Source organism: Carcharodon carcharias, chromosome 9 (genome assembly GCF_017639515.1).
Source record: "Carcharodon carcharias isolate sCarCar2 chromosome 9, sCarCar2.pri, whole genome shotgun sequence".
In the NCBI taxonomy this organism is placed as follows: domain Eukaryota; kingdom Metazoa; phylum Chordata; class Chondrichthyes; order Lamniformes; family Lamnidae; genus Carcharodon; species Carcharodon carcharias.
In genome coordinates, this window is record NC_054475.1 from 18,913,438 (window position 1) to 18,935,832 (window position 22,395).

The window sequence follows — 22,395 nt, forward strand, 5'->3', positions numbered from 1 at the left end:
GGGGGCGGGGGCATTGACCAGGGGGCGAGGCCATTGACTAGGGGGCGGGGGCATTGACCAAGGGGCGAGGCCATTGACCAAGGGGCGAGGCCATTGACTAGGGGGCGGGGGCATTGACCAGGGGGCGAGGCCATTGACTAGGGGGCGGGGGCATTGACCAAGGGGCGAGGCCATTGACCAAGGGGCGAGGCCATTGACTAGGGGGCGGGGGCATTGACCAGGGGGCGAGGCCATTGTCTAGGGGGCGGGGGCATTGACCAGGGGGCGAGGCCATTGTCTAGGGGGCGGGGGCATTGACCAGGGGGCGAGGCCATTGACTAGGGGGCGGGGGCATTGACCAGGGGGCGAGGCCATTGTCTAGGGGGCGGGGGCATTGACCAGGGGGCGAGGCCATTGACTAGGGGGCGGGGGCATTGACCAAGGGGCGAGGCCATTGACCAAGGGGCGAGGCCATTGACTAGGGGGCGGGGGCATTGACCAGGGGGCGAGGCCATTGACTAGGGGGCGGGGGCATTGACCAGGGGGCGAGGCCATTGACTAGGGGGCGGGGGCATTGACCAGGGGGCGAGGCCATTGACTAGGGGGCGGGGGCATTGACCAGGGGGCGGGGCAATTGCGAGGGGGCGGTGCCAGAATCGTAGTCCCGCCCCTCCGCGTTTCCCAATATCCGGGTGATGTGATGTTTTTGACATGAATCATATGACCGAGTGTCAGCAACAACCCGGATGCTGAGCGGAGAATGGAGGCGGTTTTAGAAACTCAACTGAGAGAAACGTGAGGGGGGGGGAACCGGGGCCGGAGGACGGGACACGGGACCGGAAGGGGAAGGGGAAGGGGGACCGGGGACCGGGAAGAGGTGGGGTGGGTAGGGGCAAAGGGGACCGGGGAAGGAGGGCGGAAGGGGGACGGTGGGATGGGGGAGGGGGGAAGGGGGACGGTGGGGGAGGGGGGGATTTGGGGGAGGGGGGGAAGGGGGACGGAGGAGGAGGGGACGGGGGGGCAGGGGAGGAGGAGGAGGGCAGGGGGACGGTGGGAAGGGGATGGTGGGCAGGGGTGCAGTGGGGAGGAAGGGGGAAGGGGGACGGGAAGGGGGACGGGAAGGGGGACGGGGAGGGGCAAGGGTGCAGTGGGGAGGGGGAAGGGGGACGGGGGGGGGCAAGGGTGCAGTGGGGAGGGGGAAGGGGGACGGGGGACGGGGGAGGGGGAAGGGGGACGGGGAGGGGCAAGGGTGCAGTGGGGAGGGGGAAGGGGGACGGGGAGGGGCAAGGGTGCAGTGGGGAGGGGGAAGGGGGACGGGGAGGGGCAAGGGTGCAGTGGGGAGGGGGAAGGGGGACGGGGGGGGCAAGGGTGCAGTGGGGAGGGAGGGGGAAGGGGGACGGGGGGGGCAAGGGTGCAGTGGGGAGGGAGGGGGACGGGGGGCAAGGGTGCAGTGGGGAGGGAGGGGGACGGGGGGGCAAGGGTGCAGTGGGGAGGGAGGGGGAAGGGGGACGGGGGGGGCAAGGGTGCAGTGGGGACGGGGGGGGCAAGGGTGCAGTGGGGAGGGAGGGGGAAGGGGGACGGGGGGGGCAAGGGTGCAGTGGGGACGGGGGGGGCAAGGGTGCAGTGGGGAGGGAGGGGGAAGGGGGGGATCGGGGGCCGGAAGGGGGACCGGTGTGGAGGAAGGGGGGGCGGAAGGGGGACCGGTGGGGAGGGAGGTGGGTGGGGAGGGAGGTGGAGGGGGAAGGTGGGGAGGGAGGGAAGGGGGATGGGTGGGGAGGGAGGGAGGTGGGGGGGAAGGTTGGGGGGGGAGGGAGGTGGGGGGGAAGGGGGAGGTTGGGGAGGGAGGGAGGTGGGGGGGAAGGGGGAAGTTGGGGAGGGAGGGAGGTGGGGGGGAGGGGGATGGTGTGGAGGGAGGTAGGGAGGGAGGTGGGGGGGGAGGGGGATGGTGTGGAGGGAGGTGGGGAGGGAGGGAGGTCGGGGGGGAGGGGGATGGTGTGGAGGGAGGTGGGGAGGGAGGGAGGTGGGGGGAGGGGGATGGTGTGGAGGGAGGTAGGGGGGAGGGGGATGGTAGGGAGGGAGGAAGGTGGGGGGGAAGTGGGAAGGTGGGGAGGGAGGTTGGGGGATAGGGGGACGGGGGGGTGGAAGGGGGACGGTGGGGAGTGGGGGGGAAGGGGGACGGTGGGGAGTGGGGGGGAAGGGGGACCGAGGAGGGGGAGACAAGGGGGAGGGGCTACAAAGGGGGATGGGGAGGGAGGGACAGGGACCCGAGCATTGTTTGTTGTCAGGTCTGGACTCTGTTGCCTTTGTTTCCACAGGATGAAGAATCCCGCCATTATTGGGGTGCTCTGCGCTGATGAACAGGGCCTAAACCTTGGCTGTGAGTGTTCAGCTGGGATCAGTCTCTGCTGCACTGTGTTTGTGTGAATCGCGCAGCTCTGGCCCCACTGTCTTTTCATGAAGAGAGTTCCAACGACTCATGACCCTCAGAAAAAAATTCTCCTCATCTCTGTCTTAAATGGGCGACCCTTAGCTCCAGAGTTCCCCACAAGAAGGAACATCCCCTCCACATCCACCCTGTCAAGGATTCGATCAAGTCAGCTGTTACTCTTCTAAATTGCAGCGGATACAAGCCTAGTCCGTCCAGCCTTTCCTCATAAGAAAACCCGCCCTTTCCTGGTATTAGTCTGGTACATCTTCTCTGAACTGCTTCCAATGCATTTACATCTTTTTTTTAAATGAAAAGACCAGTACTGTATACAGTACTCCGGGTGTGCTCTTACCAATCCCCTGTACAACTGAAACATAACCTCTCAACTTATCCGTTCCCCTCAATAACCGATAACATTCTATAGTTTTCCTAATTACCTGCTGTACCTGCATACAAACCTTTTGTGATTCATGCACGAGGACACCCAGATCCCTCTGCATCTCAGAGCTTTCTGATAATGCTTCTGTTTTATTCACCCTGTCAAAGTGGATAATTGCACATTTGCCCACATTATTCTCCATTTGCCAGGTTTTTGCCCACTCACTGAATCTATCTTTGTTACTTTGTTGCCTCCTTGCACCCTCTTCATTTTCCTACCTATCTTTGTGTTGTCAGCAAATTTAGCAACCATTCCTTTGGTCCCTTCATCCAAGTTATTTATATAAATCGTAAAAAGTTGAGGCCCCAGCACTGATCCCTGTGGCACACCACAGGTTACATCCTGTCAACCACAAAAAGACCCATTTATGCCTGCTCTGTTTCCTGCTAGCCTGCCAATCTTCTGTCCAAGCCAATGTTACCTGCATTATGAGCTTTTATTTTCTGCAATAACCTTTGATGTGGCATCTTATCAAATGCCTTCTGGAAATCTAAGTACAGTACATCCACCAGTTCCCCTATATGAACAGCACATGTGACCCCTTCAAAGAACTCCAATAAATAGGTGAAACATGATTTCCCTTTCATAAAACTCTGACTGATTTCATTGAATTTTTCCAAATGCCCTACCATAACACCATTAATAATAGCTTCTAAAATTTTCCCTATGACTGATGTAAAATAAAGCTAACTGACCTGTAGATTCCTGCTTTCTGTCTCCCTCCCTTTTTGAATAAAGGAGTTACATTTGCTATTTTTCAATCTAATGGAACCTTCCCCGAATCTAGGGAATTTTGGAAAATTAAAACCAGTGCATCAGCTATCTCACTAGACACTTTTTTCATGACCCTAGGATGAAGTTCATCCAGACCTGGGGATTTGCCAGTCCGCAGCTCCAACAATTTGCTCAATACCAGTTCTCTGATGATTTGTAATTTTCCTGAGTTCTTTCCTCCCTTCCATTTCCTGATTTACAGCTATTTCTGGGATGTAACTTGTATTCTCTAGAGTGAAGACTGATGCAGAATACCTGTTCAATTCATCTGCTATCTCCTTACTTTCCATTATTAATTCCCCAGACTCACTTTCTATAGAACCAACACTTTTTAAACTCTTTTTCTTATGTAGATATCTGTAGAAATTCTTGCTATCCCGTCTTTCTATTTCCAGCTAGCTTTCTCTCATACTCTAATTTTTTCCTCCTTATTAGCCTTTTTGTCATTCTTTGCTGTTCTTTATATTCTTTCTGATCTTCTGACCTGCCACCCATCCTTGTGTAATTATATGCTTTCTCTTGAAGTTTGATAGTGTCTTTAACTTTGTTAGTTAACCACGGATGGTGGGCCCGCCTCTTGGAAGTGTTCTCTCTCATTGGAATGTATCTATTCCGTGTATTCTGAAATATCCCTTTAAAAGACAGCCACTGCATCTCTGTGGACCTAACCCTTAACCTCATTTTCCAGTTCACTGTAGCTAGCTTTGCTTTTATGCTGTCATAATTGCTCTTATTTAAGTTTAAAATACTAGCCCTGGACCCACTCTTCCTTCCCTCAAACTGAATGTAAGATTCAATCATAATTTGATTACTGCAACCTAGGAGTGCTTTCACTTTGAGGTTATCAATTAATCCTAACTCATTGCACAATATCAGGTCTAGTATAGCCTGCTCTCTGGTTGGCTCCATAACATGCTGTTCTAAGAAACTATCCCAAAAACATTCTATGAACTCCTCATCTAGTTTTGCCCATCTGATTTTTCCAGTCTATCTGTCAATTAAATCCCCCATGATTATTGCTGTACCTTTCTGACAAGTTCCCATCATCTCTTCTTTTATACTCTGTCCGACCGTGTATATACGATTAGGGAGCCACAAGTGACTTTTTGCCTTTATTGTTTCTGATCTGAACTCAAACTGTTATGTCCTGGTTTCCTGTCCTTGGGTCACTCCTTTCTAATGTGCTAATACCATCATTAATTAACAGAGCCACACCTCCACCTTTCCTTAGCTTCCTGTCCTTCCTAAATGTCACATACCCTTCAATATTCAGGTCCCGATCTATATCATCCTGCAGCCATGTCTCTGTAATGGCTATCAGATCGCACTTAATTCTATTTGTGCTATCAGTTCATCTATTTTATTTCGAACGCTCCGTGCACTCTCATACGGAGTCTTTCATTTTGTCCTTTTATTATTTTTATAATATCTGGCCTTATCTGCTCGTTTACTCCTAGATTTGTATTCTGCCCTTTTCTGTGACATTCTGTTTATCATTCCCCACATTAATACCCTTCTCCCTTGCCTTGTCTCTGCTCTTTTGTTAACCACATCTTCCCAAATTTGATCCCTCGCTCCCACGTTTTATAACCAGTGCATCTAGTATCTGCAGCCACTTCTTTGAAGATTCTCGGATGTAAGTCATCAGGTCCTGGGTACTTGTCAGCTTTTAGTTGTAATAGTTTTCTCAGTACCTTTTCCTGAGTGATTGTGATTGTTTTAAGTTCCTCCCTTTTACCTCTCAATTTTCAAGTATTCTTGGGATTTTTTTTGTGTCTTCCACTGTGAAAATAGACACAAAAGACTTGGTGAACACTTGCCACTTCCTTGTTTCCTTTTATTAGTTCCCCAGTCTCACGCTCTAAGGAACCAATGCTCACTTTAGTTACTTTATCCCATTTTTAAATACTTGCAGAAAAAAAGAGTAACTATAATACAAGAACGAGGAAGTCTTGCTACAGTTGTACAGGACTTTGGTGAGACCGCACCCGGAATACTGCAGACAGTTTTGGCCTCCTTGTTTAAGGCTGGATATACTTGCATTGGAGGCGGGACAGTGAGGGTTCACTAGATTGGTTCCTGGGATGAGAAGGCTCTCTTATGATAGGCTGAACAAATTGGGCCTAAACTCTCTGCAGTTTAGAAGAGTGAGAAGTGATCTCATTAAAACAGACAAGATTCTGAAGGGACTTGACAGGTAGACACAGGTTGTTTCCACTGGCTGGGAAATCTTAAAAAAAAAACAGGAGCCACAGTGTTAGGATGAGGAGCCGATCATTTAGGACTGTGGTGAGGATAAATTTTTTGCTCAAACGGCTGTGAATCTTTGGAATTCTCTACCCCAGAAAGTTGTGGATGCTCCATCATTCTACACCTTTAAGGCTGGAATAGACAGATTTTTGGTGTCTCAGGGAATCAAGGGATATAGGGAATGAGCAGGGAAGTGGAGATGAAGCCCAAGGTCAGCCATGATTGTATTGCTCGAGGGGCTGTAGGGTCTGGTCCTATTTCTTGTGTTTTTGTGATCTGCCCCAGTTCGTGTGTGGGTGCGGTGGGGTTGGCGGGGGTGGTGGGGGGTGTTGATGGGGTGGGTGGTTTAAAGATCCAGTGCCAGTAAAAGTGCCTGTGTAGCCATCCCATTGTTGTAAAAACCTAACTGGCCTCTGATGCCATCTTTGCCCAGTCTGGGTCAATATCTGACTCCATCCCTACATCAGTGCAGTTGACTCTTAAACACCCTGAGAATTGCCTGAGTGAAGCACTTGGTTAAGGGTAATCAGGGGTGGCCAGCGATGACCACAGGCTGAGAATGAATCATGCTGTTAATCCCCTCTGCTGCTGGTACCTGTATCACAGTGTCTTGATGCCGCCCCCTTCCCTGGGAGCAGTACTCTGGATGCTCTTGCTTGTTGGGATGTGGATGACCCGTGATGGGGGTGGAACATGATTTAGTGGATGATATAGAGGGTGTTGTGTTCTCTAGGTCGTGGGTCACTGATTGATGAGCATGCTGGCGTGGTGTCTGTTCTTGCACAGCAAGCAGCAAAACTGACTACTGACCCAACAGATGTGCCGGTAATCTGCTTGGAGTCGGACAGCGGGTGAGCATTTAAACTGTTGTCTTTGGGGTTTTGTGCTGGTTTCTATACTGTCACTGGCTTCTGGAGCAACTGAATCTTGAGCCCCTAGAGCCTAGCGGAGCTTTGCACCTTACAACTGATGTGCATTCAGCATGTTGTCATGGCCCCATGTAACATCCCATTCCCTGGGAGCAGGGCTGAAGTGGTAGGCGAGCAGCCAGAGGGGGGCGTATACGCCTTGTGCTGAATGTATTACAGAGGGAGCAGTACTCTTTTCTGTGCAGGGGCTCCGTGACCAATTGGTGTCCTCTGATCCTGGCCAATGGACATTGTCCTGCAAGGCTGGACACTTGGTGTTGCAGCCAAGCTCAGACCCACAGTGAATAGTGGGCTGCATCAGGAGCCTTGCAGATTGCTTGCATTTTCCCTCTCCCCTCACCATCAGCATCCCCCCTTTCCACTTGCTCTCTGGCCCACATTCGCTGAAAATCTGAATGTGAATCTGTTCCACATTTAGAAATTTTACAAGATTCCGGGTAGGCTGAGACCTGGGGATGTGAGAATTCATTCTGAGGCTGAGGCACCTTTTCAGAGTAGGGAGAGCTTCACTTGGTGTCTGGTCTAGGAGACCTGGGTGCTGAGTTTCTCTAGTATCTTTTATAACCCTGGGATGTGCCAAAATGCTTTGCAGCCAATGAGGTATTTTTGAATTGTCAGTATTGTAATGCAGGAAACGTGGAAGCTAATTTGTGCACAGCAAGCTCCCACAAGTGTTTCGGTAATCTTTTTCTGTGTTGATTAAGGGATAAGTATTGGCCAGGACATCGTGGAGATCTCCCTTAATCATTACATTTTACAGCAAGTCATGAGGGCAGATGAGACTGCAATGTCTCATCTGAAAGCGGACATGTCTAACAGTGCAGCACTCCCACAGTACAGCAACGGGAGTGTCAGCCTGCATTATGGGTTGAGCCTACTTGAACCTACAACTTCTGACTCAATGGTGAGAGTGATACCCAGTGAGCCAGACTGACATGTAGGAGGCTGAATGTCTGGGTGAGAGGTGTTAGTGGAAATCTGAGACAAGCTACCACTTGTGTGGGAATAGCTTGTGTTTTCTATAATGCAGCTTTGAACAACTGCAGTGATCTATATTCACTCAGTATAATCCTCTCTGCAGGAATATCATGATCCAGAAACATGGAGGCATTACCATTGCTGTGCATAAGATGACAGTCTAACAGATGTTGAGGAGCCCTGATGTGATTATATGTGTCGTTCTGAGAGTTATCGATGTCGGCCACTTGGGAGTGCCAGTTGGATCCTTGTTTAACGCTTTCAAAAGACAGCTACTGACCGTGTTCGATGTCTGGGTCATTGACATTTTGGGGCTGGGTGAGGAAGTTTAACTATTTTATGTCTGTGTGTGAAATTGTTTTGAAATTAAACGCAAACTGAATTCGCAAAATGTGGACTTTTCAGTATTTTCCCCTCACTCCCTCCCTCCTAAATTTGGATAGGCGATATTTCCGATGTCACTGTCTGTTCTGAAATAACTATAACAAGGCAGGAGTGAATTTAGATTCCAGATCCACCAACCTCTGTCTAAAGTGAGTTTAGACTGGATTAATTGGTGAGTGAGATGGAAATGGGTAGGGGAGGGTGTGGGCAGTGAGAGAGAGAGAAGGACATCCCAGGTAGTGTTTGAACAATCCCAATGAGAAGTGTATTTTGAGTTGCTGGGTTCATCTCATCTCCTGTTACCCTTGAATGGAAGTGGTACGGGATCTCCTCCCTGGCAGTTATTGTCTCGTTCCTTTGAAGATACCATGTCTGTTCCACACTCTGAACTTCTAGTTTTAATATTCCGCCTCTACCTGTGAATCATAGATTCTTCCTAGTTTTCTCCATTTGTACGGAGGCCAAGTTTCCGAGAGTTTTGTGAGGGGCTCCTGATGGATAATCGCCAGAATGATGGAACTGTTGGAACTCCATAACCCTTGGTAATGAGGGAAGTGTAAAAATTAATGTATCTCCTCTTGTTAACTTTATTAAAATGTTGGAGAATTTCCTTTGTGTTGTAGTTCCATGTTGTTGCCTTTTTAATGGAATGCAAAATGAGTTTACTGTGATTGTTTCATGTGTCAACAGAACATACTGTTGACACTCGTCTGTGTTGGCTTTCGTTTAAGGTCACGATAATATTCCTGAGGATGGTCCATTTCCTCCATCTTGTGTTCACTGGGAACTGATGGTTACCCCACTCACCTCTGCCTTCCTCCCTCTCCTCTCCCCCTCTTTCGCCACGGTTATCTGAATAACTTAGACAGCTTCTCATTGCTGTTCATTCAGTTAACTCAACACAGGCACATCGCAAAGGAACTACAGAACATGTTGGTGGCAGTGCTGGGGGAGGGGAGGTTACACACCTGACCACCTGGGTGTTCACTTTCCCAACTTCCCCTCAAAAAATTAGGCCACTTGCTTGTTCCTCCTCTACACGCCCCCCCCCCCCCCCCCCCCAAATCACCCCCTTGCACTTACCTGAGCACTAGGGCCTGGTATTACCCCAGTAATAGGATTGTTGTTCCCCTTGGTTTGCCCTACCACACTGGGGCTAAAAGACTAAAAAACCAAGATTCAGAGTGTGAATGGAACTTTCTCAATAGAACTTAAATAATATCGTAAACATACGTTGCGACCGGATGGGAGTTGTGTTCAGTTTCTCTTGCTCCCCTACTCCCCAGGTCGCATGATAAGTGTAAATGTTTAATTCACTCACCAAAATGGCCAATTATTTACCTTTGCTACTGCTAGAGCCAGAATAAAAGTCTTTAACCAGGTTTATTTTAATAAACTCAGAATAATTTACTGTGAAATTTATTTATTTGTTGTGAAATGAAACTTTTTAAAACAAGTTGCAAAACTGGTTAACATATAATTTGTAATCCATAACATGTAATCCAGAAGCATAACAATTTGCCCCTTATAAAATCCCAACATACACACGAGTGCGCACACAAGACAAATAGGGTCTCTGCAGAGATTGGCATAAGGGAACACTTTATGCAAAAGAATAAAGTTTGAAAAGGCCTTGATGCTGTTGATTTGGTGTTCCTGCATGTGATGACGGAGTGCTGGTGAAAGCAGTTGTCTAGAAGTCCTTTCCAAGTGGTCTTCAGTGAAACACTGTCTTTGTTAACTCTTGCTTGTCACAGCTTCACAGGCTTTGAAATATAGATGAGTTATCCTGAGATGAGCATTTTCTGGTTGAAGGTGAACACCCATTCTGGACTACAGGCAATACAAGGAGGGTGAAAGAGAAGCAATGCTCCTTCACAGTTTGTTCCCAAGAGAGACACACTTCAAAAAAACTTGTTCAAACAGATCTTCTCCCAGGCCAGGTGTTTTTCAGCCAATCAACAGGATCTACAGCTTGGTAACAGCAGTTTCTTTTTAATTTTAACTCCTAAACAAAATAACTCTCATCTCCCCAGGTGTCTTGGTGGTCACTTAGGTGACCACTACCACCTAGAAGGACAAAGGCAGCTGATAGATGGAAACACCACCGCCTGGAAGTTCCTCCTCCAAGCCACTCACCATCCTGACTTGGAAATATATTGTTCCTTCAGTCGCTGAGTCAAAATCCTGGAACTCCCTCCCTAACAGCACTGTGGGTGTACCTACACCACATGGACTGCAGCGGTTCAAGAAGGCAGCTCACCACCACCTTCTCAAGGGCAACTAGGGATGGGCAATAAATGCTGACCCAGCCAGTGAAGCCTACATCCCGTGATCTTGGAAAAAGCAGCTTGTGCTCAGAACTTGTAACCTTTAGAAAAAAAAACTGTCCAAATAATTCAATGTCTACCCAACTTTTTAAAAAGCATTCCTAACACATAGTACTCATCCAAAATAGTGATTAATTTAGAAATGCAAATCTGTTAATAAGGTTGTTTAAAAAAAGAAACTGCTGAAAATACTCAAGCCTGAGAAGCTGTAGGACACTGTTAATATTTCAAAGGACCTGTCTGATGTTTCAGAAACTGAACATGGTCTGACAATCCATCACTAGAGGGCAGAGCAAGACTGTCATTGTTCCAATTTAACACATTCCCTCAGTCTGAAATCTGTGGGATTCTACATTTGGATGCACATTTATCATTGATTTGTTTCACTATATGCGAACACATGGCTGACCTGATTGTGGCCCCAATTCCACATTTACACCTACCCCCGATAACCTTTTGACTCCATTGTTAGCTAAGAATCTACCTCTGCCTTAAAAATATTCAATGGCCCTGCCTCCCCACTGGGCAAGTGAGTTCCAAAGACTCACGACGCAGAGAAAAAAATTACTATCTCTGTTTTAAATAGAAGACCTCTTATTTTTAAACCGTGTCCCCTAGTTCTAGTCTCTCCCACAAGGGGAAAAATCCTTTCAGCGTCTACCCTGAAAAGTCATGTCAGGATCTTATGTATTTCAATAAGATCACCTCTCATTCTGCTAACCTCCCAGTGGATACAGCTCCAATCTGTCCAAACTTTCCTCGTAAGATACCCCCCATCCCCTGCCACCTTACCCCAGACATCTGTTGGGTGATCCTTCTCTGAACTGCTTCTGAATTTATATCCTTTCTTAAATAAGGAGACCAAAACTCTACACTGTTCTCCATATGTGGTCTCACTGATGCCTAGCCCAACCACTTCCAGTAATGTGCCGTATTAGTCTGCATGTACAGGCGAGAACCAAAACAGGACAGGTGGTTAAAAACTTCGTCAGAGGCATTTTCGGTTGTGGGGGGGGCGGGGTGCTTAAAGGAGGAGCTGCAGAGGGGCTTGGTCAGAGAATTCCAGGCATAGAGTTTAGGTGACAGAAGGTTATGTTACCAATAGTGGGTAAAGAGAGGGAGGAATGTACAAGAGGCCAGATATACTTGGAGTTCATTAAATTCATCTTTGCAGAGAGTAATGTACATCAACAGGAAGGAAATGCTACTGTTAACAACCAAAACTTGCTGAAATAATAACTGAGAAAAGCAGGGTAGCACTTCAGAAATATGTTTTATTCCAGATTTCCAGGGTTACTCCTTTTATACAGGGAAACAACACATCAGCAATTTCACCCAAGACTGTTGATTTGGTCCTAAATGTGAAGCATGATTAGAGCTTCGATCAACACGTCTCTGTTCCAGTGGCCACTAACCTTCTGAGTGGCCTTGTCAAAAAGTCTCATCTGCAACGATAATGCTATCTTGCTGCTGACTGATTATGTAACATAATTGGAGATTAGCTCGTTAAATGATGAATGCATTCCTAAAGACGTCAGATGCTGGTCTGAGTCTTAACTGCTGGTCAGCTGAAAACAATAGGCCATAGCTGAAAGAATTTGCAAGAACATTGGAATTCAAAATATTCGAGATCAAATGCAAACACCCAGAAAAGGCTAAGGGGCTGGCAAAACAAGTGATAGGCATGGTTAACAAGTTACTTAGAAGATCTGATTACTAACTTTAACTCAATCTATTTGAGTAAATGCCCCATTAGAGACCTGGCTTAACTTAACCTGAATGAATTTCCTGATCTTTTCCATTCAGAGTTCAAATGCAGCCAATGAGCTCTGAGTAGCCCAGCCCCACACATCCTTATCTTGTTTCCTGGTTTCTTCACATCTTAAATTCCTTTCCCTGGAGGTTTGGATATGGCTGTTTTTAGCTCCTCATTTTGGAAGCAGCCTAAATTACAATGCCAAGCTTGGTTAGAATCTACATGAGATATCTGGGAATTGGGAATTAACTCCCTGGTACACACTTATCCAAGATCATTGTGTGCAGGGCCGGGAGGTGTTCCTTGGAACACACCTATCCTGGAACAGTGTTTGTGGGGATGGGGGTTCCCTGGTACACACCTATCCTGGATCAGTGTTGGAGGGGGGGGTGTTCCCCGCTATACATCTACCCTGGATCAGTGTTTGAGGGGGGTGTTCCCCGGTATACACCTATCCTGGATCAGTGTTTGAGGGGGGGTTCCCTGGTACACAGCTACGCTGGATCAGTGTTTGAGGGGTGGGGGTTCCCTGGTACACACCTATCCTGGATCAGTGTTTGAGGGGGTGGGGGGGGGGAGATCAGTGTTTGAGGGGGGGGGTTCCCTGGTACACACCTATCCTGGAACAGTGTTTGTGGGGATGGGGGGTTCCCTGGTACACACCTATCCTGGATCAGTGTTTGAGGGGCGGTTCCCTGGTACACACCTATCCTGGAACAGTGTTTGTGGGGATGGGGGTTCCCTGGTACACAGCTACCCTGGATCAGTGTTTGAGGGGTGGCGGTTCCCTGGTATACTACTACCCTAGATCAGTGTTTGAGGGGTGGTGTTCCCTGGTACACACCTATCCTGGATCAGTGTTAGGGTGGGGGAGGGGGGGTTCTTTGGTATGCACCTATCCTGGATCAGTGTTTGAGGGGGCTGTTCCCTGGTACACACCTACCCTGGATCAGTGTTTGAGGGGGTTGTTCCCTGGTACACACCTATCCTCCTGGATCAGTGTTTTACGAGGGGTGGGGGCGAGAGGGAGAGGGCAGGGGGCGGGGGATTCCCCGGTGCACATGCAACGTACAGATCTTGGAATTTGAACATTGTGACTTTACTGGAGCAAGACTGTACATCATCAATGATCAAACTTCAGACTCCTGATGACAAACTGGATAGACTGGGCTTGTAATCCAGGGGCTAGGGCTAATAATTTGGGGATATGAGTTCAAATGTGAATGGGGCTGAAGGAATTTAAATTCAATTTATTAAATAAATCTGAAATAAAACCTAGTCTCAGTAATGGAGACCATGATACTACCAGATTGTTGTAAAACCCATGCAGCTGACTAATATACTTCAGGGAAGGAAATAGGAAATGTGCAGTCCCTAACTGATCTGGATTTCATGTGATGTGGGGAATTAATAATAGAAAATAAGGAGATAGCAGATGAACTGAACAGGTGTTTTGCATTAGTCTTCACTATAGAGGATACAAGTAAGCATAGAGCCACAGAAAAGTTACGATGCCGAATTAGGCCATTCAGCCTATTGTGCACCAGCCAAAAAAAATCAAAAATGAAACTAGCCACTCATTTTAATCCCACTTTCCAGCACCTGGTCCATAACCTTGCAGGTTACCGCACTGAAGGTGCAGATCCAGGTACCTTTTAAATGAGTTGAGCGTTTCAGCCTCAACCACCAATTTAGCCAGTGAATTCCAGACACCCACCACCCTCTGGGTGAAAAAGTTTTTCCTCATGACCCTTCTAGTCCTTCTACCAATCACCTTAAATCTATGCTTCTGGTAATTGATCCCTCAGCTAGGGGAAGTAGGTCTTTCCTGCCTACCTATCTAGGACCCTCATAATTTTGTACACCTCAATTAGGTCGACCCTCAGCCTCCTAAGGAAACCAACCCTAGCCGATCTAATCTTTCCTCAAAGCTGAAATTTTCATGCCATAGCAACATTCTTGTAAATCTCGTCTGTGCTCTCTCCAGAGCAATTTATGTCCTTCCTATAATGTGACCAGAACTGTGCACAAATTTCCAGCTGTGGCCTACCAGCGTTTTATACAGTTCTAGCATTACATCCCTGCTTTTGCATTCTATACCTCGTCCAATAAAGGAAAGCATTCCATATTCTTTCTTTACCACCTTATCCACTTGTCCTGCCACCTTCAGGGACCTGTGGACATGCACTCTAAGGTACTTCACTTCCTCAACCCCTCTTAATGTCCTCCTGTTTATTGGGTATTCCCTTGCTTTGTTTGCCCTCCCCAGATGCATTACCTCACACTTTTCCAGATTGAATTCCATTTGCCACTTTTCTGCCCATCCAACCAAACCATTGATAGATTTCTGGAGACAACAGCTATCCTTTTCACTATCAACTACACAGCCAATTTTTGTGTCAACTGCAAGTTTCCTAATCATGCCTCCCACGTTTGAAGTCCAAATCATTAATATATGCAACAAATAGCAAGGGCCCCAACACTGAGCCCTGTGGATCTCCACTGGAAACTGCTTTCCATTCGCAAAAACATCCATCGACCATTACCCTTTGTTTCCTGTCACTGAGCCAATTTTGGATCCAACTCGCCACCTCCCCGTATCCCATGGGATCTCACTTTTCTGACCAGTCTGCCATGAGGGACCTTATCAAGTGCCTTACTAAAATCCAGGTAGACAACATCCACTACACTACCCTCATCAATCCTCCTTGTTACTTTTTCAAAAAAATTGATTAATAGTGAGACACAATCTTCCCCTAACAAAACCACGCTGACTATTCCTGACCAACCCGTGCCTTTCTAAATGACAGTTTATCCCGTCTCTCAGAATTGATTCCAATAATTTTTCCAGCACCGAAGTCAGATTGACCGGCCTATAATTTTCTGGCCTATCCCTTGCACCCTTTTTAAATATTGGTACAATGTTCGCAGACCTCCAATCCTCTGGTACCTCGCCTGTATCTAGTGAGGATTGGAAAATGATTCCCACAGCAACCATTATTTCCTCCCTGGCTTCCTTCAACAGCCTGGGATACAATCTATCTGGCCCTGGTGATTTATCCACCTTCAAGGATGTCAGTCCCTCCAGTACATCATCTCTCACTACGCTTATTGTATCTAATATTTCACACTCCTCTTTAACTAGAATATCTGCATCATCCCTCTCCTTAGTGAAGACAGAGACAAAGTACTCACTGAGAACCCTGCCCACATCTTCAGCATCAACTCACAAGTTATAATGCACATCTCTAATAGGCTCTATCCTTTCCTTCATTATTCTCTTGCTCTTAATGTACTAGTAAATCTTTGGGTTTTCTTTGATTTTACCTGCCAATATTTTTTTCACATCCTCTCTTTGTTTTCCTAATTTATTTTTTACTTCACCCCTGTACTTTATATACTCCTCCAGACTTTCTAAAGTATTAAACTTTTTGTGACTGTCATAAGCTTTTTTTTCTGTTTTATCTTGGCCTGTATGCTTCTGAATAACTAGGGGGCTCTATATTTGGCAGTACCACCCTTTTTTCTTTATGGGGATATGTCTACCCTGTGCCCGTAGAACCTTGCTTTTGACTGCCTCCCACTGATATGACACTGTTTTCCCTTCTAATATCTGTATCCAGCTCACCTTTCAGATTTGTAAAATTTGCATTCTTCCAATTTAGAACTTTTACTCCTTTTCTATCTTTGTCCTTTTCCATAATGATGCTAAATCTAACTGTATTATGGTTACTGTTTCCTAAATGGTCACCCACTGCTACATCATCCATAGACTCAATCTAGAATTGCACCCCCTCTCATTGGGCTTGTTACATGCTGGCTAAAAAAGTTTCCTTGAATGCAGTTCAAGAATGTTGCACCTTCTGTGCTCTTCGTATCCCAATTGACATTAGGGTAGATAAACTCCCCAGCTATTACTGCCCTAATGTTTTTGCACTCAGAAATTTGCCTTTTATTTTTGCCCTTCTAACTACCTTCCACTATTTGGGGGTCTATAGTGCACTCCTAGCAAATCTCCCTGCGAGTATATTCATCCCTGTCCTATTCAGGTGTAGACCATTCAGCTTGTACAGGTCCCACCTTCCCCAGAACCGCTCCCAATGCCTCAGAAATCTGATGCCCTCCCTCCTACACCAGTTTTCCAGCCGCATGTTTAATCACTCAGTTATCCTATTTCTATACTCACTTGCATGTGGGACTGGGAGTAATCCTGAGATTACTGCTCTCGATGTCCTGCTTTTCAATCTCCTTCCTAGCTCTCTAAAGTCTGCTTTCAGGACCTCATCCCCTTTTCTACCTAAGTGATTGATACTAATGTGAATCACAACCTCTGTCTGGTCACCCTCCCCCAGAAGAATACCCTGCAGCCGCTCCATGATATCCTTGACCCTGGCCTCAGGAGGCAACATATCATCCTGGAGTCACATCTACAGCCACAGAAATGCCTGTCTGTTCCCCTATATAATGAATCCCCTATTAGTACTGCTCTTCCACACTTCTTTCTCACCTCCTGTGCAGCCAAGCCATCTGTGGTGCCACAAACATTGCACTGACTGCACTCCTGTGAGGAATCAAAGGTTATTGCGGAAGATAATAGCTCATAGTGTAGGGTGTAACATATTGGCATGGATAGAAGGTTGGCTAGTTTACAGGAAGCAGAGAGTAGGTGTAAATGGGTCATTTTCTGCTTGGTTAGATTAACAAGTGGTGTGCCACAGGGATTAGTGCTGGGGCCCTCAACTGTTTACAATTTATATAAATGACTTGGATGAAGGGACCGAAGGTATGGCTGCTAAACTTGCTGATGACACAAAGATAGGAAAATAAGTGTAAAGGGGACATAAGGAGGCTACAAAGTGACGTAGATAGGTTAAGTGAGTGGAAAGATCTGGTAAATGGAGTTTAATGTGGGCAAATGTGAAATTGTCCATTTTGGCAGGAAGAATAAAAAAGAAGCATATTATCTAAATGGTGAGAGATTGCAGAGCTCTGAAATTCAGAGGGATCTGGGTGTCCTAGTGCATGAATCGGAAAATATTAGTATACAGGTACAGCAAGTAATTAGGAAAGCTAATAGAATGTTATTATTTATTGTGAGGAGAATTGAATACAAAAGTAGGGAAGTTATGTTTCAGTTATATAGGGCATTGGTGAGACCACATCTGGGGTACTGTATACAGTATTGGTCTCCTTATTTAAGGAAGGATGTAAATGTGTTGGAAGCTGTTCAGAGAAGGTTTACCAGACTAATACCTGGAAGGGATGTGTTGTCTTATGAGGAAAGATTGGTCAGACTGGGTTTTTATCCGCTGGAGTTTAGAAGAGTAAGAGGTGACTTGATTGAAACATATAAGGTCCTGAGGGGTCTTGACAGGGTGGATATGGAGAGGATGTTTCCTCTTGTGGGAGTATCTAGACTAGGGATCACTGTTTAAAAATAAGAAGTCGCTCATTTAAGACAGAGATGAGGAGAATTTTTTCCTCTCAGAATTCCTTTTCGCAAAGGCAGTGGAAGCAGAGCCTTGGAATATTTTTAAGGCAGAGCTAGATAGATTCTTGATAAGCAAGGGGGTGAAAGGTTATCTGGGGTAGGTGGGACTGTGGAGCTGAGGTTACAAGCAGATCAGCCATGATTTTATTGATTGGTGGCGCAGGTTCGAGGGGCTGAGTTTAGATGATCCAGAGCAATGTAGTTGACTCTTTACTGCTCTCTGAAAGGGTCCAGCAATCATTTGCAGGCAACTCATAATCACCTGCTAAGGACAATTAGGGATGGACAATAAATGCTGGACTTGCCAGCACCAGTCACACCCTAAGAATGAATTTTTTTAAAAATCTCACATGCAGCACTGAGGTAATCACAGAATCACACAGTACAGAAGAGGCCCTTCGGCCCATCGAGTCTGCACCGACACGTGAGAAACACCTGACCTACCTACCTAATCCCATTTACCAGCACTTGGCCCATAGCCTTGAACGTTATGACGTGCCAAGTGCTCATCCAGGTACTTCTTAAAGGATGTGAGGCAAGCTGCCTCCACCACCCTCCCAGGCAGCGCATTCCAGACCGTCACCACCCTCTGGGTAAAAAAATTTTTCCTCATATCCCCCCCTAAACCTCCTGCCCCTCACCTTGAACTTATGTCCCCTTGTGACTGACCCTTCAACTAAGGGGAACAGCTGCTCCTTATCCACCCTGTCCATGCCTCTCATAATCTTGTACACCTTGATCAAGTCATCCCTCAGTCTTCTCTGCTCCAACGAAAACAACCCAAGTCTATCCAACCTCTCTTCATAACTTAAATGCTTCATCCCAGGCAACATCCTGGTGAATCTCCTCTGCAACCCCTCCAGTGCAATCACATTCTTCCTATAATGTGGCAACCAGAACTGCACACGGAACTCCAGCTGTGGCCTCACTTAGGTTCTATACCATTACAACTTGACCTCCCTACTTTTGTAATCTATGCCTTGATTGATAAAGGCAAGTGTCCCATGTGCTTTTTTCACCACCCCATTAACATGCCCCTCTGCCTTCAGAGATCAATGAACACACACGCCAAGGTCCCTTTGTTCCTCAGAACTTCCTAGTATCATGCCATTCATTGAATACTTCCTTGTCAAATTACTCCTTCCAGAGTGTAATGCTAGCTTTTCAAATAAATCATGATATTCTTAAAAGGACAGTGAGTTCACCTTGTGTTGGGCCAATACTCATCTGTCACCCAACACCACCATCAGATTAACTATTCACTGTTTATGGGATATAATTGTGTTCAAAGGCTGGAAGATGTTCTGGGGCTGTGATAAGTGCTTTCTCCATGTACTGTGATTGAGCGGTAAGTGCAGCTGCTCTGTGTGATGTGGCACCGAGCTATGATTGCCAAAAAGCACCAAGTTCAAATCCTGGCCTGTGCTGAGTTCGAAAGTAATGTTTAAGAAGTTTTTTGACTGCAGAATGCATCACAGCCAGCCCTGAATTGTTGTCGCCTGATCTCCATGTATTCAATTTACAACAGATTTCACAGGGGGACCCCAGTCTGCTCTCCCCAACTCTGGTACTAGGAAACTCCACACAGAGTAGGGTCCGAAACTGCACTTATCACTGGCCCTCTACCTAGCTGTTCTTGTCCCAAACCCACCCCACCCCCCCCCTTAAACCAGCTTATATTTCACCCCTTCTCTATTTTTAATTAGTTCTGTTGAAGAGTCATGCGGACTCAAAACATTAACTGTGTTCCTCTCCACCGATGCTGCCAGACCTGCTGAGTTTTTCCAGGTATTTTTGCTTTTATTTTTGTTTCCGAAACTGCACTGTCTAGATCCCCAAACAGTCGACTTATTCATTAATCCATTGGAGGATTTCAGTTAAAATGTAACTGTTGGCATTAATAACTAGCAGATATGAGACAAGGCCGACAGAAAGATATTGTGTGCTGTTCCCCTGTGTGCCCTGGTTACAGTGTGTAAGGACGATTGTGTTCCATTCCTTGTCTTGTTTATAGCTTCTGGATGTGTTGCCTTTTGGGTTGCTTGGGTTGACATAAATGCGCACCAACACTGAGCTGTTAATGCTGGGGGGGCAGGGGGGAGCAATTTCTGACTGCACAATGCCTCTTAAACTGGAGAGCATGAGGTGTAATGGAACAAGACATTTGGCAGAAATCTGTATCACGGGAACTGGTATAAGCATGTCACAATATCTGACCAACAACTAAATGGAGGCAAGAGAATCTCACCTGAAAATCAAGGGGAGCCTCATTATAATATTCAGAATAGGGGTCCAGTGACCTTCTGACACTCGAGTGCAGATTCTGAACGTGTTTCACACTTATTTATAAAATACCCTGGCTTACTGTAAATTCCTTACTGAACCTCATTTAAAATTTAAATGACATCAATTATGAGGACAGGTTGCATAGACTGTGTTCCCCTGAGTTTAAGAGATTAAGAGGTGATCTATTCGAGATGTTTCAGATAATTAAATGCTTGATAGGGTTGACAGAGAGAATCTCCTTTCTCTGTTGCGGGAGGGGGGGAGTCCAGAACAAAGGTTTACAATTAGATAAAAGCAAAAAGGGTGGCTTAAAATTAGAGTCAGCTGTTCAGGGTGATGTCAGGAAGCATTTCACGCAAAGGGGAGTGGAAAGCTGAAACTCTCCCCACCAGAAAGCTGTTGAGGTTGGAGATCAACTGAGATTTGAAAACTGAGATTGAGAAATGTTGTTCAGTAAGGGGATTAAGGGTTATGGAAGCAAGCTGTGTAGATGGAATTAAAATACAAATTAGCTGTGATCTGATATAATGGTGGAACGGTTTTGAGGGGCTGAGTGGCCTCTTCCTGTTCCTATTTTCCTTAGGGTTTGATACAGTGAACAGGTTTAAGGCATTTCAAACAAAATGTGCATTTTTGTTTTGTCTCTGTACAGGTGCCAACGTATCAGACCCCATCCTGACAAGCCCCTCTGCCCTTTGTACCAACCCTTGAATGCTGAGAAAGGCAGGAGGTCTACATTGTGCTGAACTGGCCTCTGGCTATAAACTCCTGAAAATGCTGGTGTAGGAGTCGAAGTGAGGCTGAGGCTGAATAAGACACGGTGAGGAGATTGGAGATTAAAGCCTTGAACTGAGAAGCTTTGGTATTTTTGCATCTGATTCTTGACCTGATCGAGGCCTTCAAAATAATGCCAGGTTGTGATAGGAAAAACAGTGCAAGACTGTTTCCATCAGACAGAAGGCAAGAGCCAAAAGGAGATTAGAAAAACAGTTATTTACCCAGAGCGTGGGGGTTGGGGTCAACGTTGAATGCTTTGCAAAAGGCTGGCCTACAATCAAAGTCCGGAAATTCTTAAAATGGGATTCAGAGGGAGGCTCGATAAAGAGAACTATGAAAGGAATGGGGAGTGAAGTTAGACAGATTAAGGGTACGAGAGTGAAGGGAGAGTGGGATCAGATGGTTTAGGATATTAAAGGATAAGGGATGAGAGGAGAGTGGGATCAGACGAATTGGGATATTAAAGGATAAGGGATGAGAGAAGAGTGGGATCAGATGAATTGGGATATTAAAGGGTACAGGAGTGAGAGGAGAGTGGGATCAGACTGAATGAGATATAAATGGATGCAGGAGTGAGAGGAGAGTGGGATCAGACTGGTTGGGATATTAATGGATGCAGGAGTGAGAGGAGAGTGGGATCAGACTGATTGGGATATTAAAAGGTACGGGAGTTAGAGGAGATTGGAATCAAGAGGAGAGTGGGATCAGACTGATTGGGATATTAATGGATGCAGGAGTGAGAGGAGAGTGGGATCAGACTGATTGGGATATTAATGGATGCAGGAGTGAGAGGAGAGTGGGATCAGACTGATTGGGATATTAATGGATGCAGGAGTGAGAGGAGAGTGGAATCAGACTGATTGGGATATGAAAGGATACAGGAGTGAGAGGAGAGTGGGATCAGACTGATTGGGATATTAATGGATGCAGGAGTGAGAGGAGAGTGGGATCAGACTGATTGGGATATAAAAGGATACAGGAGTGAGAGGAGAGTGGGATCAGACTGATTGGGATATTAATGGATGCAGGAGTGAGAGGAGAGTGGGATCAGACTGATTGGGATATAAAAGGATACAGAAATGAGAGGAGAGTGGGATCGGACTGATTGGGATATGAAAGGATACAGGAGTGAGAGGAGAGTGGGATCAGACTGTTTGGGATATTAAAGGATACGGGAGTGAGAGGAGAGTGGATTCAAGAGGAGAGTGTGATCAGATGGATTGGGATATTAAAAGGTGTGCGTCGAAGCGTTGGGTTAGACTGAGTGGCTCCTTTGGAAATGAACACAATACAGATGGGCTGCAGGCCTATTTGATTTCTGGAACATTCCGCTATTCTATAACAATTCTTCTTCAAATAAAATACCAAGAATATCGGAACCATTCACAAGGCCAAACAGAGCAAAGAGGATCCCTCCAAACCTAACATTTTAAATCCAAGACAAATGTCGCTTTTGACTCCTCCTGCATGAAAGGAGTTTTTCTTTATTTAGCACCTATCACATCTTCAAGACATCCTGTAGCCCTTTCCAAACAACAGATTAAATTTGTTGTGAAGCCTCTATTGCAAAGGGAACCAGTGTTAATATTCTCCA

The 22,395-nt window shown here is 46.4% G+C and overlaps 1 protein-coding gene across 2 annotated transcripts; it reads left to right on the top strand.

Annotated features, from left to right (window-relative positions):
* Positions 1-651: 651 nt before the first annotated feature.
* On the top strand, positions 652-22,360 carry lamtor5 (late endosomal/lysosomal adaptor, MAPK and MTOR activator 5). Of its 2 annotated transcripts, XR_005944056.1 has the most exons (5): positions 652-774; positions 2,295-2,356; positions 6,604-6,721; positions 7,881-8,095; positions 20,677-22,360. XR_005944056.1 is itself a non-coding variant. In XM_041196252.1 (4 exons), the coding sequence occupies exons 1-4, from the start codon at positions 740-742 to the stop codon at positions 7,939-7,941; spliced, it is 276 nt and encodes a 91-aa protein (XP_041052186.1). In that variant the 5' UTR covers positions 652-739; the 3' UTR covers positions 7,942-8,771. The 2 variants fall into 2 exon arrangements, 1 of the variants encoding a protein (XP_041052186.1); XM_041196252.1 differs by lacking the exon at positions 20,677-22,360 and having other exon boundaries at positions 7,881-8,771.
* The last annotated feature ends 35 nt before the right edge of the window (positions 22,361-22,395 follow it).

Excerpts from the sequence above, each read along its gene's own strand:
- lamtor5 (XM_041196252.1), top strand. The coding sequence starts at position 740 with ATGGAGGCGGTTTTAGAAACTCAACTGAGAGAAAC. Across the intron at positions 775-2,294 it reads GAAACTCAACTGAGAGAAAC|GATGAAGAATCCCGCCATTA; the intron begins GTGAGGGGGGGG and ends TTGTTTCCACAG. Across the intron at positions 6,722-7,880 it reads TGCTTGGAGTCGGACAGCGG|GAATATCATGATCCAGAAAC; the intron begins GTGAGCATTTAA and ends TCCTCTCTGCAG.